Below are 15865 nucleotides of genomic sequence, written 5' to 3' on the forward strand. Positions count from 1 at the left end.
ACTTGAAATTTTAGAGCACACTTGTTGGCAGCGGTGGCCCGTGACCAAAGCCACCAAAGCGGTCATTTTGGGCCCCGAATAACCAAGGGCCTCATGTTTCCTATTTTGTATGTAACTTTCGAAAAACTAATTGTACTTTAAACTAATTTCAAACATAATTTAAGTCGCAGTGTAGTGGTAAAGACTTTAGATCTTGAGTAACAGGTAAAGGGTTCAATCCCACCCTTTGCACTGTTTAAATTTTATTCAATTTATTTCTAATTTCCATTGTATGGGGACCCAATTTTTAATTTCGCTTGGGGCCTCCGATATACTTGGGTCGGCCCTGCTTGTTGGACCGGGTTATCGTCTACCTCAGTCCGTGACCGTGGCGTACACTAGAGAAATAACCATCCCCCAACCAGGCATATGCTTGAAGATCTTGACTTAAAGTGAATTTTTATTACCGTACCTTTTTTTCGGTTTTATAGCATCGTTCTGTAATATGTGGGTTGTGGCCAGTAGGTGAAATATTTCTTTTGGTCTCAGTTATTTACAAGGCTACTAAGAGCTATCTGGAGAGCTGACTATTTGTAGATACACTTTTTGCCATTTACAGAGAGTTTGACTTTTTCACAACTTATTAGGTATTTGGAATTAGACCCATATTTTACAGATAGGTCTTTCCCTCCATCTAAAACCTTTATTCTCTTCCCTCCAAAAATTCTTAAAGTCATTCTTTCAACTTTTTTCTTGAATGTATTAAGGTTTCAACTTCTTGAAGTAGTTTTCAAAGAAATCTTGTGATAGATTTACCTCGAATCATATACACTCGTGGAAGTAGATTTCTCTTTAGCTATTTAGGTGGTTTTCAAAAAAATCTTATCATAGAAGAAGATGAGATTTTGTTGTCATATTTTTTGTTGGTTCTGGCCGAAATTCGGGGTGAAATATTTCTTTTGGTCTCAGTTATTTACAAGGCTACTAAGAGCTATCTGGAGAGCTGACTATTTGTAGATACACTTTTTGCCATTTACAGAGAGTTTGACTTTTTCACAACTTATTAGGTATTTGGAATTAGACCCATATTTTACAGATAGGTCTTTCCCTCCATCTAAAACCTTTATTCTCTTCCCTCCAAAAATTCTTAAAGTCATTCTTTCAACTTTTTTCTTGAATGTATTAAGGTTTCAACTTCTTGAAGTAGTTTTCAAAGAAATCTTGTGATAGATTTACCTCGAATCATATACACTCGTGGAAGTAGATTTCTCTTTAGCTATTTAGGTGGTTTTCAAAAAAATCTTATCATAGAAGAAGATGAGATTTTGTTGTCATATTTTTTGTTGGTTCTGGCCGAAATTCGGGGGTTCCTGCGAAAAATTCATTTTTTTTTGTTGCCATATTTTTCTTAATAAGGTCCCAAAAAAAGGGCCGAGATAAAATTTTGTAGAAAACATTAATTGAACTTAAACAAATATCTTTCATGAGTTTAAGGTTGTGGTGAAAATGCACCTCTCAATTATCTATACATTAAGTGAACTTAAAGATCAATGATTAAATTGAAAACTTTTACATGGACTGAGCGAGCTCCTGTAAACAAGTGCTATACAAAAGTTGTTGTACCGCAAAATTTAGCGTTCTTCTTGCCAAGGAAGATAGTGTACAAGACCCCGTGTATATGCAACCATTCCATCTTAGTATAAGTACACCTATCGCCTCTTAGGGAGTGGTAGGAGGCAAGAAACGGATGCCTGGCACGATAGATTTTACTCGGGTCCTGTCCGAATTCCAACTAAATATTAGAACTTGAGATAGAAACTAAAAGCATGAAAGGGAAAATCAAAAGATTCAACAAGGGTTTAATGTGACCAATCAATGTATGTGTACCAATATTTAAACCATACTGATGTAGGACAAGAAAGGAGATAGGGAATTAAGAAGAAAATAGTTGTATTATAAGATATATAGGTACACCAGTAAAAGCTAGGAATCACACCTAGGGATATATTTGCATCACACAAATATAGATAGCTTGAATGGCTGTTGGGAAAAACATGTTTTTAAGTGACTAGATGCCTCTCGACTACTTTTAAACTGTATTCATGCATGCCTATCATGCTAAACAAGTATCCGTTTTAAAAACATGTGTTTCCAGCCGAAGGTTTATACATGGATTTCAGTATAAGTTATCAAGAAACACTAGAAATAGTAATAGGAGCAGCAAGAGTGTTACCACTTACCAGAAAGTGATACGGTCGGATGAAGTAGGACCTGCTAGAGACTCCGTTTCATCTCTTGTAGCATCATTACGGACAAGCCTCTGAAACTTCTTTGAGAAATCTTGGTAGGACTTGACCTCTGATGGCTGCACTCGTCCAAGTGCGGTTTTGAAATGTATCATTGATATCTCTGAGATATCAAGACTCTCCTGATGAAATTGCAAATTATATATCAATAACTATATTTGAGTAGTAATACAACAAAAAGATTGATTAGAACTCTCTACTTACTTCGATGGCCACGAGAGCTGCTTCACGGCAGATTAACGATATGTCTGCACCCGTACAGCCTTTGGTAAGAATAGCTAGTTCCCTTATGCTTACATCAGAACCACAAGGCATTTTCCGCACGTGGATGCGGAATATTGCTTCCCGATCAATTTCATTTGGGGGTCCGACATATAGTAACCGATCAAAACGTCCTGTCCAAATATTTGACATTTTGGTTCAACACTAGTCAGCAACAAAATATTTTATAAATGTTTATAGTTATGCTCAATGCAGATATAATACAATTTTTCGTCCCTTGGTTGTCAAAGGTTTGGAAGAAGGGTTAGTCGAGCGACTGATACTTATTACATTTTTATATTTTTGAGTTACAAATGGAAAAAAAACTAAGTAAAATTATATGAATGCAGAAACTTCAAAAGAAATTTGAAAAGCCTGAACAGATTATCAAATTGAACCGTTGAACAGTTGTACCTGGTCTTAGAAGTGCTGAATCGATTTTGTCCGGACGATTCGTAGCAGCAATAACAGTAACATCAACTCTTTGGTGCAAACCTGAAGAGATGACATCTTACAGGAGTTAACATAGGGAACGAAGTTACCTCAAAGAGATATCATTACATTAGAAGAGCGAGTGGATAGTAGAGCCCAAGATTAAAATATCAGACTAGCTGTTTACGTCATTTAACAGAGAACTCGAGAAGTGGCATATTATTCATATAAGAACATCACGGTACATTCTGGTTGGTCTCATAGCTCAAATACTGTCTCAACAATGAAGATATTGACAGCTATATAGTTATCAATTCATAAAGCTTTATGCAACAGTGACCGATTAACAAGTTAGACCAATTAAAAAGGGCCTGATTAACTCAAGAATCAAAGGTGAAGTGAAGTGAAGATTTCTTACCGTCTAACTCAACAAGAAGTTGACTCATGACCCTGTCGGAAACTGAAGCACCATCGTTTTCCTGTCCTCGAACATTAGCAAGACCATCTATTTCATCAAAAAATATGATTGATGGGGCATTGGCCCTTGCCTTGGAAAATAACGATCTTACTGCCTTCTCAGATTCACCAACCCATTTACTAAATAACTCCGGCCCCTTTACTGCAAGAAAATTCAGCCCTGCTTCTGAAGCTACTGCACGGGCCAGTAGCGTCTTGCTACAACCTGGAGGACCGAACATCAAAATGCCTGTTGGTGGGCGAGTCCCAATTCGCTTGAAAGCATCCTGATGCTTTTGTGGCCATTCTACAGCTTCCATCAGTTGCTTCTTTATCTCATTCTGCCCACCTACATCATCCCACCTAACCTTTGGAACCTCAAGTATAACCTGCCAATCAAAAGCAGGAGTTGAGGGCAAATTCATTATAAATTTTCACTGACCACAATATTAGTACTGGTACAACATATGAAGCACAAAATATTCAAATAGAATAGGAACATAAGGAAGCATATACGCTGCTTAAAGAAGAATTTTTTTTACATTCCGGCCAGCAAAACTAATGCGTAATAACTAATAACATCGTACATGTTTCCAGCAGTTCAAATTCTAGGACAATTTGCCGTTAGTCGCCACTCGTATGACACGGGCGGACAAACTCAGCAGTGTTAAAGAATGTAGAATTTGCAACTCAGGCAAAACTTGGATGGGAGAAAAGAGAAAACATGATTACCTGTGACCGAACTCCGTCCTGTGAAGCATCCATTCAAAATCCTAATATTCTCATCTATAAGCAAAAACATTGGACGGGTGGACACTACTAGTCAGTTGGGTTATGCTAAGTCAAACGGGCTAGAGATTAAATGGTTCAGACATACGAGTTGATAAGCTACATTACTGCTTTATGCATGATATCTGCAATTTTATCATATTTTACTCGAGAAGCATCACTAAACAAAGTAAACCACTAGTAAACATACCTCTCGCATCGCACTAGGTCTCACTCTCATCTTTGCCTTCTCAAAATCATCAAATCTTACTTTAAGCAAAGCTTCTTCTCCCATCACAGAAGCCACCTTGCCGCAACTGAAATGACCGGAATTCTGAGCATCATTGTTTCCTTCTGCACTTGCCACATTAATATCATAGGCTTGAACAATCTCGTCTGAATCGGAGGACAGTGAAGATGCAGAATCCTCTTGATTTGTGGAAGACTTGTGCTGCATACCATTGGATGGGGCTTGCTCTGTGTTAATAACATCTGAGCGATTATCATGTCTAAGACATCGAACATTTGAGTTTACTTCATCTGAAATCCCTCCTTCAGAATCAAAAGTTTTCTTCAACCCGACATAACGCCTTAGACAAAACAATGCCGCTTCGTTACAGAGCGCAGTTAGATCTGACCCAACAAATCCATGTGTAGCTGAAGCAAGATTTTGAACATCTGATGCTGTAAGCGAGTGATCCATTCCATCCAGAATGCACATCAAAATATCTAACCGCTGCTTTGGAGATGGCACTCCTGAAATAAAGCATTTGTCAGAAGTATTTCGGCTTATAAAAGTGTTCCACAAAATAAATATGAGATATGTGCTGTAAATAAATGGTATCTGTAGAAGGCATATCCAATATGATGCTCCAAAACAGATAATGTATTGGTTGGTTTCGTGGAAATAATATTGTAGCGACGTCTATAAAAGTTGCAGGCACATAAATCTCATCTATCGCAAAGCATCTACTCATGATTCATATCACGTATCTGATATTCTGATTGTAGGTCATGGAAGCATGTGAACCTACTTAATAAGGATTCTTGTTTATAGTATTTTGGTCGTTTCTGATACGGATAATCTGACAGTTGTAAGATACTTGCAGTCAATTGAAGGGTAAAATGCGAAATTTTGTATGTAAATAATGGTATGATTGAAAAATATCATGTTAAGACAATCACATAATAATCAAGTTAATGCATCAATATTTGTCTCAGAAAAGGAATTTCTACGTAATAAAGGCAACTAAATATAAGTACAACTGTGTCCACGTATTAGTACACATTAGGTTTCCGTATATGAAACCTCGTAATAGTGACGGGTACTATTACCTCTTAATAGTGCCCCCTGGTTCACAGACAGGACTCGAGATGAACAAAAAAAAAGTTACCTATCTCAATTTCTCGGTCAAGTCTTCCAGGCCGCCTTAATGCAGGATCAATAGAATCAGGTCTGTTACTGGCAGCAATTACAAGTATACCATCGGTTCTACTAATTCCATCCATCAAATTCAGCAATGTTGCAACCAATCTCTGAGAAAGCTCTTCACCTCCATCTTTACGAGCCGGGGCAATAGCATCCAACTCATCAATGAACACCTTTAAAGTGAAATATTAAATAACTTTAGAGCCACAAACAGCCACTCATAAAATATAAAAAATAAATACAAAAGGATAAAAAATTGAGATTGTGATTTGTAAGAGGCAAAATGGAGAATGAGGACATCTGCAGATGGGGTAAGTTTAAGAATAAAGAGAAAATGGACTATGGGAAAGAAGAAACGCTGAACAGACTTGTAGTTTTGTTAAATCAATGACCAAGCAACTTAAGTGCATTGTAAGTAGTACAGTGAAGTGCGAAGAATAACTAGGAAGCATGACACCATGGTCCTCGAGATAACGTTATTTACAATCACATTAGTAAGAATCATTATCCACAAACGAGGTGGCTGGTTTTAAACCTTTAGACCGTGATATCTTAATTACTCTGGGAACCATACAGAGGCTTAATGAGTACCAGAAAAGGTGACCCTAAGGACTTGCTGGTCGGAAGAATGCTGGTGGCCTGCTATCCTATCCCTGATGCTACCTCTAGAGTCTAGACAAGAAGAAATCATATCATTAAAGTGATCTTGTCCAATATTACATCTAAATGGTTAATGGGATCTTGCCAGAGTGTATATGTTACAAAAAGGATCCTGTGTCATTCAGTTTGCATATATCAGAGCATACATCAAACATAGAACAAATAATTAAACTTCTTAAGTGCTACCTTAAATCGAGCAAATAATACTTATGTTACCAAGCAGACAAAAAGCATTTTAGTGGAAAGTGGATACCTATGAACAGTCTGAATGACTGGGAAACAGAAACTACATATTTTAACATTCAATTTTGGGAATCAAGATAACCACAACTGTGTACAAACATATGAACAGGTGAATCAGAACAAAAGGGTTCGACAACGTAGAGTTAAATGAGGAACTAACCACAGCAGGCGCAGCTCGGCTAGCTGAATTGAATACTTCATGTAGTGATTGTTCACTTTCTCCATGGAACTGACTGATAATTTCAGGTCCATTTATCGAGAATAACTTGATACCAGCGTCACGGACACATGCATGAGCTAAAGAAGTCTTTCCTGTGCCAGGTGGACCATGGAGAAGCACTCCCTTTGTGGTTCGTAAACCCAGGCTGAAGCAGTTACAGTAGTAGTAATGAACATGTACTGCTGAATACATCAGTCAATAACATAAATGTTGCTAACTAGTCATTGAAGTAAATTAAAAATTTGATATCTGCTCATCTTGATGGGTATGAACTATGAACTATGAACTATGAATCTAGTGAGGAACTGGCACGCTCGCGATAACTATTAATGACATAAAGAAGCCATGACACAGGATAGTGTTTTCCCCGTTGGAGTATGTAATGAGATCAGAAAAGACACTACTATGTCAAAAAAAAAGTAATATAAAATGAATCAGAAATTGCCATGCTCGCAACACAATTACATATGACATGAAATAACAAGTTCTTCCAGCCAACAAAATATCAGAAGGTAAGACCCAAAACCATGATTTTACAAGACAAAAGTCACAAAACTATATCTTACACTCTGGACTAAAGTTGAAGAATAAAAACTCTCAAAAATAATATCTACTTTTGCACGAGAACAAAACTAACAGCCATTACAGGATTCAATTTGGTGTTAGTAATTATCCTAGATTAGGAAGCAGTCTTTTTTTTTGAAGAATTTGAATTAATATAACGAAAAAAGAGAGGAAGGACTGTACATAGACAACAAGAAAAGAACAAAGGGAATCCGAAGCGACTACATGCTCAAGATACTATCCCAACTAGACACGAAATCTAAATACGTGTAAGCCCTAGTCCAACCTAGAGACCTACTCCAATGAAGCAGTCTTACAACAATAAGCAACAACAACAACAATAAACACTCGCTTAACCTTTTAACAAGATAGAAACACAAGTTCAAGGAAAAGGCACAGCATAGGAAAAGGCACAATACCAAGAAATGGAAAAATATCTTTGAAAGTAGGGCATATAATATCGTTCAAATAAGACGAAAAAAAAAGAGACCCGAGAACCATCAAGACAGAGATGTAAAGATTATACCTTGACAGAGTGTCTTTGACTGATGAAGCAAGTAGTTCTGTTAAAATAGTAAATTCTTTTGAAAGACCACCTAGTTTTGAAACATGGCCTGCCTCCTTGCTCTTTTTGTTTTTCAATTCAAGCTCCTTCCCGGACACAACTTTTTTGGAGGAAATTTGTATATCAGAAGGCAAAGAGGCAAATAAATGAACTTCTGTTTCAGTGCCTAAGACAAAGGCAAAATTCCCATAATCCAGAGGTTGAACTTCACGACAAGACAACTCATACCTTTCTCCATTTACAATTTCCTGGCTATGGACTACAGATGATAAGCTATCTGCTTCTTCCACACGGAAAGAATAAGTCTTTTTACGGATGGGGATGGCAACAACATTCCCATGGAGTAGAAGACGACCATGTATCCAGAGCTTTGTACATGTCTGATATATTTCCCTTAAACTTTTATCCCCGAGAGCTGCTTCTATTTCTTTTTTCTGATCAACTGTTGCTTCATCTATACGATGCCTATCACTCGGTGTCTCGTTTGAATGGCACACTCTGGTTACGGACTCTTGGCATTTTTCAACCGAAGCACTTGGATGTTTAAGCTTAGACTGGTAAGGCAGTGGTGTCTTGGGCGATGAAACTTCACCGTTTTCAGGTCGACCACGAAGCCTTTCTACGGTAGAATTATCTGGAGACAACAGATAGTCAATCTTTTTAGGATCATTATTTGATGGAACAAGTTCCAAAAAAAGGTCCTTGCAATTGCAGACTGACAGCCAAGATTCTGTTGTGAACTTGTGGTTGCCATTTGACTTGACATTTGTTGAGCAGGTTTGAACTGGATAAACAAATACTGTCTTGCCAGAAGCAGGATCACCCATAGTGCACGATAGACTCCATGATAATCGCACTCCATTGTTTAAGACCTAAAGGAACACAAAAAGTAAGTTACAAGTTAAGAGCTTCAGTGAGGAAACGGTAAGAAACAAGTAGTGCACTTTTAAGTTTAAACCTCGTGATATGCCACGACGTACTGGGGAATGATGAAGAAACTTTGTTAACTCAAGAAATAATTAGTAGTAACAAGCTAAAAACAAAAGAAACAGCAGGCAAAGTATAATTTTAGTATTCTGCCAGCCATTGAAAGTTTAAAACTTCATAGAAAGGTAAACTCTTCGACAAACAATCACTTTTCTTATGCGCTTTTAGGCAAGTCGTGTGAGTTTAGGCATCTTCCTCTATTATTTACGCACAATCGGAATATTACAAAGGGGTTTTCCTTATAATAGTTGGTAAAGCTGAAGTGTGAATGATAAACTTCAGGATTTCTAGTAAAAACACAAGAGATTTAGATTACTAAACTAGTTTGTAATGTGATTTTTCTGAAACAGGTGTGTAGTTGGATGAAAATGGTTATGCTAAATCTTGCTCCAGCGATAAATTCCTAATCAGGGACGATAGTCCATTTAATGTTAAGCTAAGCCAGGCAATAACATTAGCTTCCTCAACACGACAAAGTAAGCTTCAATATAAATAATCTATCCTCTGAGCAAATTTCCATGTTCAGTAAGTCCGACTGCAAAATTTACATGTCGAAAGAGACAACAACGGCTTTCCTCAAGTTGTCTAAGATCACTTTGAACAGATTAAGGTAATTTTTTTCACTTAAATATTATCGCAAAACTTCCATATCTTCATCGGCAACCTAACCACTAACTTGATGGCCAATTTTAAATGTGGCAACAAGATATATGTTCCTAACGAGGATTCAGCTCGACCTTGTGTGGCATCAAAAATTGATCATATAGTACTACCCATGTTGCCTTCTTGGCCTTTTACCCGATAACACTGTCCGAAACCCCATATAGTTATGAGTTCAGACGCAAAAAAGTAAATGTATTAATGCTACATAAGTTAGGAGTACAACTAGTTTAAGTATTTATAGGATAATAGGACCAATAAGAAATATATAGACGGCCAAAGCAACATTTTTTTATGGGGAGTCTGGAAAACATAAAGCTTTGTTTAAGGGAAGCTAGTATACAAAGGTCTACTCCTTTGATGCTAAATTATGTATTTTTCCTCACGAACATACTACTTGTGCAGAACGCCAAATTCTTATAGCATAGGCAGCCATGGGTTTGATCTTACTCGTTTGTCCAAAAGAAGGATGAACTGTTGTCATATAACACCATAATTTTGAATTTTTGACATTCTTTTCTCTTTTCAGGTGCTTAATTAGAACAAGAAACAAAGGATTCTCCTTGCCATTAGGACAAAACTTAGCTTTTGAAAAGGAAAAGGAATATAGATAACATAGCATGTAACGAAACACTTTTATTTCTCCTATTCTGTACAAAGTAACGTCATCCAAACCTCAGAAGAAGGATAAGCCTTTGCAAGTGCAAAAAAGTTCCCAACTTTATTGTCTTTTGAATCCCAGTTTTTATCTGTTAGAGAGTCAAGAGGAAAACCAGCAAAAAGTCCCTTCCTAGAAGAAGCAAGTGAAACCTGTGAACTCATAAGTGACAGAAAAAAGAAACTGTCACATAACTTCATATTTAAAGAAACATCATAGGGTTAGCCATTTCAAATAATCCTTTATAAGGAGCTCGAGCATGCAAGGTTTCATGAAAAAGGTAAGGAATCTTATATCTAGGAATAAGCTTTTTGAAAGTGTTTTTGACTTGGGGGAGTTCTGGAACATAATCTGAAGTTCTAATAATCCAAGTATCGCGACATGTACAAAATAATACAATGTTTGATACAGACTTGGTGGTAGAATTACAAGCAAGTCAAGTAGAAATCAAAGAAGGGGCTGGAAACAAAAATATAGTCGGTCAAACTTGGACAACCTAATGCTTTGAAGAACCATGTTCCATAGAAATCCCACCCATGTTTTTTTTCTGGTAGCCTTCACAGGTTGCCATGAAAACGGCGAAGGTTGAAGTAGTAATAGAATAGCTATCTTCTTTCCCTCTGTAAAAGAAAAGGGGAACCATGTTTCTAAACCAAGCTAACTTTAATGGTTAAATTTGAATTTAGCTTATATGACATGGGATTTGTGCAGTTCAATCACTCTAGAAGTTCAGCATGGGTACTAAATTTCAGATCAACCCAACTTAGAAAAACTCATTAAAATGAAGAATTGGGTCATTATAGATCATAAAGATGCCTAGAATGGATCAATGGTACTAAATTCAAGATCAATCACAGAGCAAGAGAGAGAGAGACATACCGAAACAATGGAGCCAGGAGTGATAGAAGAAGCAAAGAAAGCTGATTCAGAAAGCCAAATAGTAGCAGAATTTGAACTAGAATAAGGTTTGCTACCAATAATTTGACCAACAAAAGCAGATTTCGATATCAAGTATGGAAATGTAATTGATGCATCTTCAAGTAGAGATTGATAAAACCCTTCATCATAAATTTCAGATTCTATAACATGTTTTGAAGATAATGAAGAACGAGGAGATGCAGATTGGTCTGAAATTGATACCCTTGATGCTGATGATGATGGCGTCTTTGAGCTTTTTCTACCTTTTGAAGGCATCTTTGAGCTCTATCTGTAAAACCCTAATCTGAATTAAAATTTATTTCTTTCCTCCCAACCCCAATGGATGAATAGAGAGGGGAAGAAGAGAGGATTAGGGTTTAGGGTTTATGGGCGGCAAAGAGGTGGTATTAATTAAGAGGGAAAAAAAAGGTGGGAAAAAAAAATAAAAATGCTTTCAATGAGAGTTGAACTCATGACCTCCCGCTTACTAAACGGGTGCTCTAACCAACTGAGCTATGAAAGCTTGTTGTGCAATTAGCCGCTAATAATACAAATAGTTCCTAGAGTGTTTGGGGCCACCTAGGTCTAAATATAAGCTCTAGCTTAATAAACGTCGAAAATTTTTGGGTAGACTGATGAAGTCTTCACCAAGAACAAAACCATATGTCTATTGGGCTGAGACATGGGTGTCTAATGCAGGAACAATATCGTTTGTTGGGATTGAATTAAGTGTTTAAAGGTAGGACAATGTCTATAACTGTAAAGACTTGGACATCACAGTTCAATAAATCTCTTTTTGGATGATCCAGGTAACGTGAGTGTTAGAGTGAGACAATGTCTGAATCTTCCAATTTTCAGAAAAAGACATTGTAAGGACTAATTAGAAAATGACTAATAGAAAGTAATTTAAACAACGAGATAACAAGATTTTTATCTCGTAGATATAAGCGGCTTCGGACAATCCAAACAAGATTCTTATATTAGTGTCGTGAATTTGTTATACCAACTGAGTTGTTCGTTATAATCAACCAACTTAGAAATTGTCGTTTTATACACCTCGTCTAAGTTGAATGTTTGGTGTTTTTCCAAACATAAGTATAGTTGGATTAAATGTAACGTCGTTGGACAACCACTAGTATGGTTGTATTAAATATAGGTTTACCTAAATACCTAATTAAATACGGGTTTACTTACATATGAATATGTCAGTAAATTTATTGTGTTTTCTTTCAAAAAGTTTCACCTAACTATCTATTTTCAAACGTCTAATTGGACATTCAGTTACATATCAATATCACAAATATCAAATTGTCTCGTCAAATAAAATTATAGTGCATGCTCTCACAAAACCAAATTCAACAAGTAACATATCATATGAACAAAGATTACATTATTGTCGTCTGTCTCTTTGTCTGTCTGTCTGTGTTATCATCTAGAGTCTTTTAGTTTTAGATGAACATTATGATAATCCAATGTTAGGGCTTAATTCAAAGAAAAGTTCCATGCCACAAGGGTGGGCCCGGCGGGGTCCCTCTAGGCTCTACCTGACTCTTCTCCTCCACATTCTTCCCCAGGAGCCAACTGTGACTACCAAAATTCCCAATTTTGTTAAAAAGATTCTTCCTTTCCCCTGGGTTTCAGTCATTTTTTGCATTTTCCAGATGATTTGAACAAACCCTCAATTTCTTTTTAGGAAAACAAGAACAATATTGTCTTTCTCCTGATTAGAAAGATCTGTTTTAGCCCATTTCTGTGTTCTCCAAGAGAGAGAGAGATGGAGAGTTTACTTGCATGGCAGGTGATCTCTCTATTTGGAATTGTATTATGGGTTGTGATTTCTTCATTTTTTAATGTTACCCAGAAACTCAGATCCCTAACTCAACCATGGATAACTCACCAAGTCATTATAGGCACTTCTATCATCATTCAGATCCAGGTAAACAAAACCCATATCTTCTTCTTACCAAAAAAAAAAAAACCCATATCTTCATTTATGGATTGAAATTTATTTTTTGGGATTTTGTTGGTTTGGGTTTTGCAGAAATTTCAGCATGATTTCTTAGATGCCTTTTTTTCTATCTTATCTTGTGTTGTATCTGTGCCTTTCTATACTGGGTTTCTTCCTCTCCTATTTTGGGTAAATTTTCTTCATCCATTTTCATTTTACTTTATGATCTTGATTTTCCTCAAAACTTAATCTAGTCTAATTGTTAATATTGTAGAGTGGGCATAGTAAATTGGCTAGGCAAATGACCTTGTTGATGGCTGTATGTGATTATTTGGGGAACTTGATCAAGGTATTCTTCTCCTTCACTTTCTCTCTATTTATCTTGAGTTTTTTTGTCTATGAATGCTTAGTTTGAGATGGGTTGAGCTCAAAATTGTTAAATATGGTTTGGGTGTGGTAGGATTTGGTTTCAGCTCCTAGGCCAAGTTGTCCACCAATTAGAAGAATAACATCTACTAAAGATGAAGAGGAAAATGCATTGGAATATGGGTTTCCTTCTTCTCACACTCTTAATACAGTTTGCTTATCTGGGTATGTACAATTCTTCCTTCCTCTTCTATTCTGCCTTGTGTGTGTGTGTGTAGTAAACCAATCCCACATCGGTGAGAGATAAAGCGTGGTGCCCTTTACAAGGGATTAGGCATCATTTCCTAGTGAGGTGTTCTAAAGTCGTGACGTTCTGAAGTGCCAAAGCTAGCAATATCAATAGCAGCCCCTGGAGGCTGATCCATAGAATTCCATAACATGGTATCGACATGATATCTTTGCTCTAATGTCGTCTTGAGGAGGTGTCGTGTTTTGTGTAAACCAATCCAACATTGGCGGGAGACAAAGTATGTGCCCCTTGTAAAGGACTAGACACCTTTTCCTACTTAGCGTTTTAAAGTCGTGAGGCCCTGAATAGACAAAGGGAACAATATCACTAACAGCCTGGGAGGCTGGTCCAAAACAAACCTATGACAAGACACACACACACACATATATATATAATACCCGGGACCTTCAGCAGATTCTAACGACCATACTTAACTTTTAAATTGTTTGACATTACTCAGGTATTTGCTGCATTATGTTTTAGACTACACTGATAACGGTGATAGTTACGTAATTTTGTCTGGAGTTTCCGTTGCTTGCATTTTTGTCGGGTTAATAGGATTGGGTGAGTATCTAATCTAACTTATATTTCTCACACACCGTAAAAGTAATATATTACGGTTTCTCTTTCTACGATTGAACATTTGCCTTCTTATGTAGGGAGGGTTTACCTCGGAATGCACAGTCCCATTGACATCTTAGGTGGATTTATTGTCGGACTAGTTATCCTTGGACTTTGGCTGAAGGTTCATACATATATCGATGATTTTATAGTATCTGGACAAAATGGTATGTCCACAAAGATAGATATTTATTTCTAGTATTGCTATCCATCACTCGTTTAATGACCATTTGCTCTTTACTGCTGCAGTTACATCTTACTGGGCCGCCCTTAGTTTCTTATTGTTATTTGCATATACAACGCCTGAGCTTCCAACTCCGAGCTTTGAGTACCACACGGCATTCACTGGTGTTGCACTTGGAATAGTAAGAACAAAAAACTCTAGCCTTCCTAGTACAAAATAATTGCTTAACCTGAATTCTTAACTCTTTTCCAGTACTGAATGGTCTATCATTGTTTATTTTGGATCAATGGTATTGTTTAATGGCGTCTCTCTAGTTGTAAATATCTCGAAACCAAAACGATTTGATGTAGGAGTCCCCGAAGAACAAAAATCTCAGTTGTCTTAGCCATCCAGGGTTTGAACATGTAGTTGTTATTTCTATGAGAATCCTTTTGGGGCAGAGAGAAATATGTTGGCAAACGGCTTATCATAAGAGATACCAATATGATTTCAACATATAGGGCGTATGCTTACGATACAAGTATATATGCAATATAATGTCATGCTCGATTGTCTTTTTGAGTCGCAACAGATTTCCTTGATTGTTTAAATAAGGAACTTTGTCAACATTATTGTAGAGTTGAGAATAGAAACTCATGATATTTCGCATTCGAGAAGGATTAGAGCATCGAATAATGCTCACGTTTTCTCTCTTTACTCATTTAGAGTACATGATCAAATGAATAATGTACGAGCATTTAAGTTTATTATAATCTTATCTTCTTGTTATGTAGGTAACAGGAATTCAACAAGCTTACCTTCAATTTCACCACGAAGATGTTCCTCGGATCTTTACCCCGCAACTTACACTCTTGACTTTCCTTGGAAGGGTAGCAATTGGCATTCCGACAATACTCATTGTGAAATTATGTAGCAAGAATCTCGCTAGATGGGTACTACCCGTGGTATTTAACACCTTGGGGCTCCCGATAAAATCATCTTCCTACATTCCGGCAATAAATGCGCCCACAGGGGATAAAAAGCCCGACAAAAATAGACAACCAAGTTACTTACACAAATTTTTGTTATTTCCTCAAGACTCCTACGATATCGATACGGGTATAAGGTTTCTCCAGTATGCAGGGCTCGCATGGTCAGTGGTTGACTTGGTTCCATCAATATTCACTCACCTAGGGTTTTAAAGGTAAGCGGATATCATATCTCCCTCCTTACCAAGTTAGTCGATGATGTGCATTTTTAAAGTCATTTTGTATATCGTCGAATATGTATCATATTTTTTTTTCAATTTTGTATGATTTTGGATGAATCCTTGTATAAACAAGCAAGTGGAATGAATATAATTGATATCAAA

At 36.9% G+C, this 15865-nt stretch overlaps 2 protein-coding genes and 1 non-coding gene across 3 annotated transcripts; 1 reads left to right on the forward strand and 2 right to left on the reverse strand.

Annotated features, from left to right (window-relative positions):
* Positions 1-1421: 1421 nt before the first annotated feature.
* On the reverse strand, positions 1422-11623 carry CIP111 (Cam interacting protein 111). Its single transcript, XM_086640771.1, has 11 exons — positions 11068-11623; positions 10206-10340; positions 7845-8755; positions 6695-6899; positions 5597-5804; positions 4414-4958; positions 3397-3823; positions 2961-3041; positions 2490-2680; positions 2220-2407; positions 1422-1756 (listed from the first exon to the last, which is right to left on the reverse strand). The coding sequence occupies exons 1-11, from the start codon at positions 11380-11382 to the stop codon at positions 1699-1701; spliced, it is 3264 nt and encodes a 1087-aa protein (XP_086496897.1). The 5' UTR covers positions 11383-11623; the 3' UTR covers positions 1422-1698.
* TRNAT-AGU (transfer RNA threonine (anticodon AGU)) lies at positions 11556-11629 on the reverse strand. The gene has a single exon. It is a non-coding gene; the product is annotated as a tRNA-Thr (tRNA).
* An 805-nt stretch (positions 11630-12434) lies between these two features.
* On the forward strand, positions 12435-15865 carry LOC147540266 (lipid phosphate phosphatase delta-like). The gene is made up of 8 exons (XM_086639546.1): positions 12435-13042; positions 13148-13243; positions 13329-13403; positions 13515-13645; positions 14170-14273; positions 14369-14497; positions 14580-14695; positions 15288-15865. Exons 1-8 carry the CDS (start codon positions 12881-12883, stop codon positions 15693-15695), a joined length of 1221 nt encoding a protein of 406 aa, XP_086495672.1. The 5' UTR covers positions 12435-12880; the 3' UTR covers positions 15696-15865.

The sequence above is a fragment of the Eschscholzia californica genome, unplaced genomic scaffold (genome assembly GCF_041429995.1).
Source record: "Eschscholzia californica isolate CP2 unplaced genomic scaffold, dmEscCali1.0.p SCAF_5, whole genome shotgun sequence".
In the NCBI taxonomy this organism is placed as follows: Eukaryota; Viridiplantae; Streptophyta; class Magnoliopsida; order Ranunculales; family Papaveraceae; genus Eschscholzia; species Eschscholzia californica.

Excerpts from the sequence above, each read along its gene's own strand:
- CIP111 (XM_086640771.1), bottom strand. The coding sequence starts at position 11,382 with ATGCCTTCAAAAGGTAGAAAAAGCTCAAAGACGCCATCATCATCAGCA. Across the intron at positions 4,959-5,596 it reads TGACCGAGAAATTGAGATAG|GAGTGCCATCTCCAAAGCAG; the intron begins GTAACTTTTTTT and ends GCTTTATTTCAG. Across the intron at positions 3,042-3,396 it reads ACTTCTTGTTGAGTTAGACG|GTTTGCACCAAAGAGTTGAT; the intron begins GTAAGAAATCTT and ends TCATCTCTTCAG.
- LOC147540266 (XM_086639546.1), top strand. The coding sequence starts at position 12,881 with ATGGAGAGTTTACTTGCATGGCAGGTGATCTCTCTATTTGGAATTGTA. Across the intron at positions 13,043-13,147 it reads CTATCATCATTCAGATCCAG|AAATTTCAGCATGATTTCTT; the intron begins GTAAACAAAACC and ends TGGGTTTTGCAG. Across the intron at positions 14,498-14,579 it reads TATAGTATCTGGACAAAATG|TTACATCTTACTGGGCCGCC; the intron begins GTATGTCCACAA and ends TTACTGCTGCAG.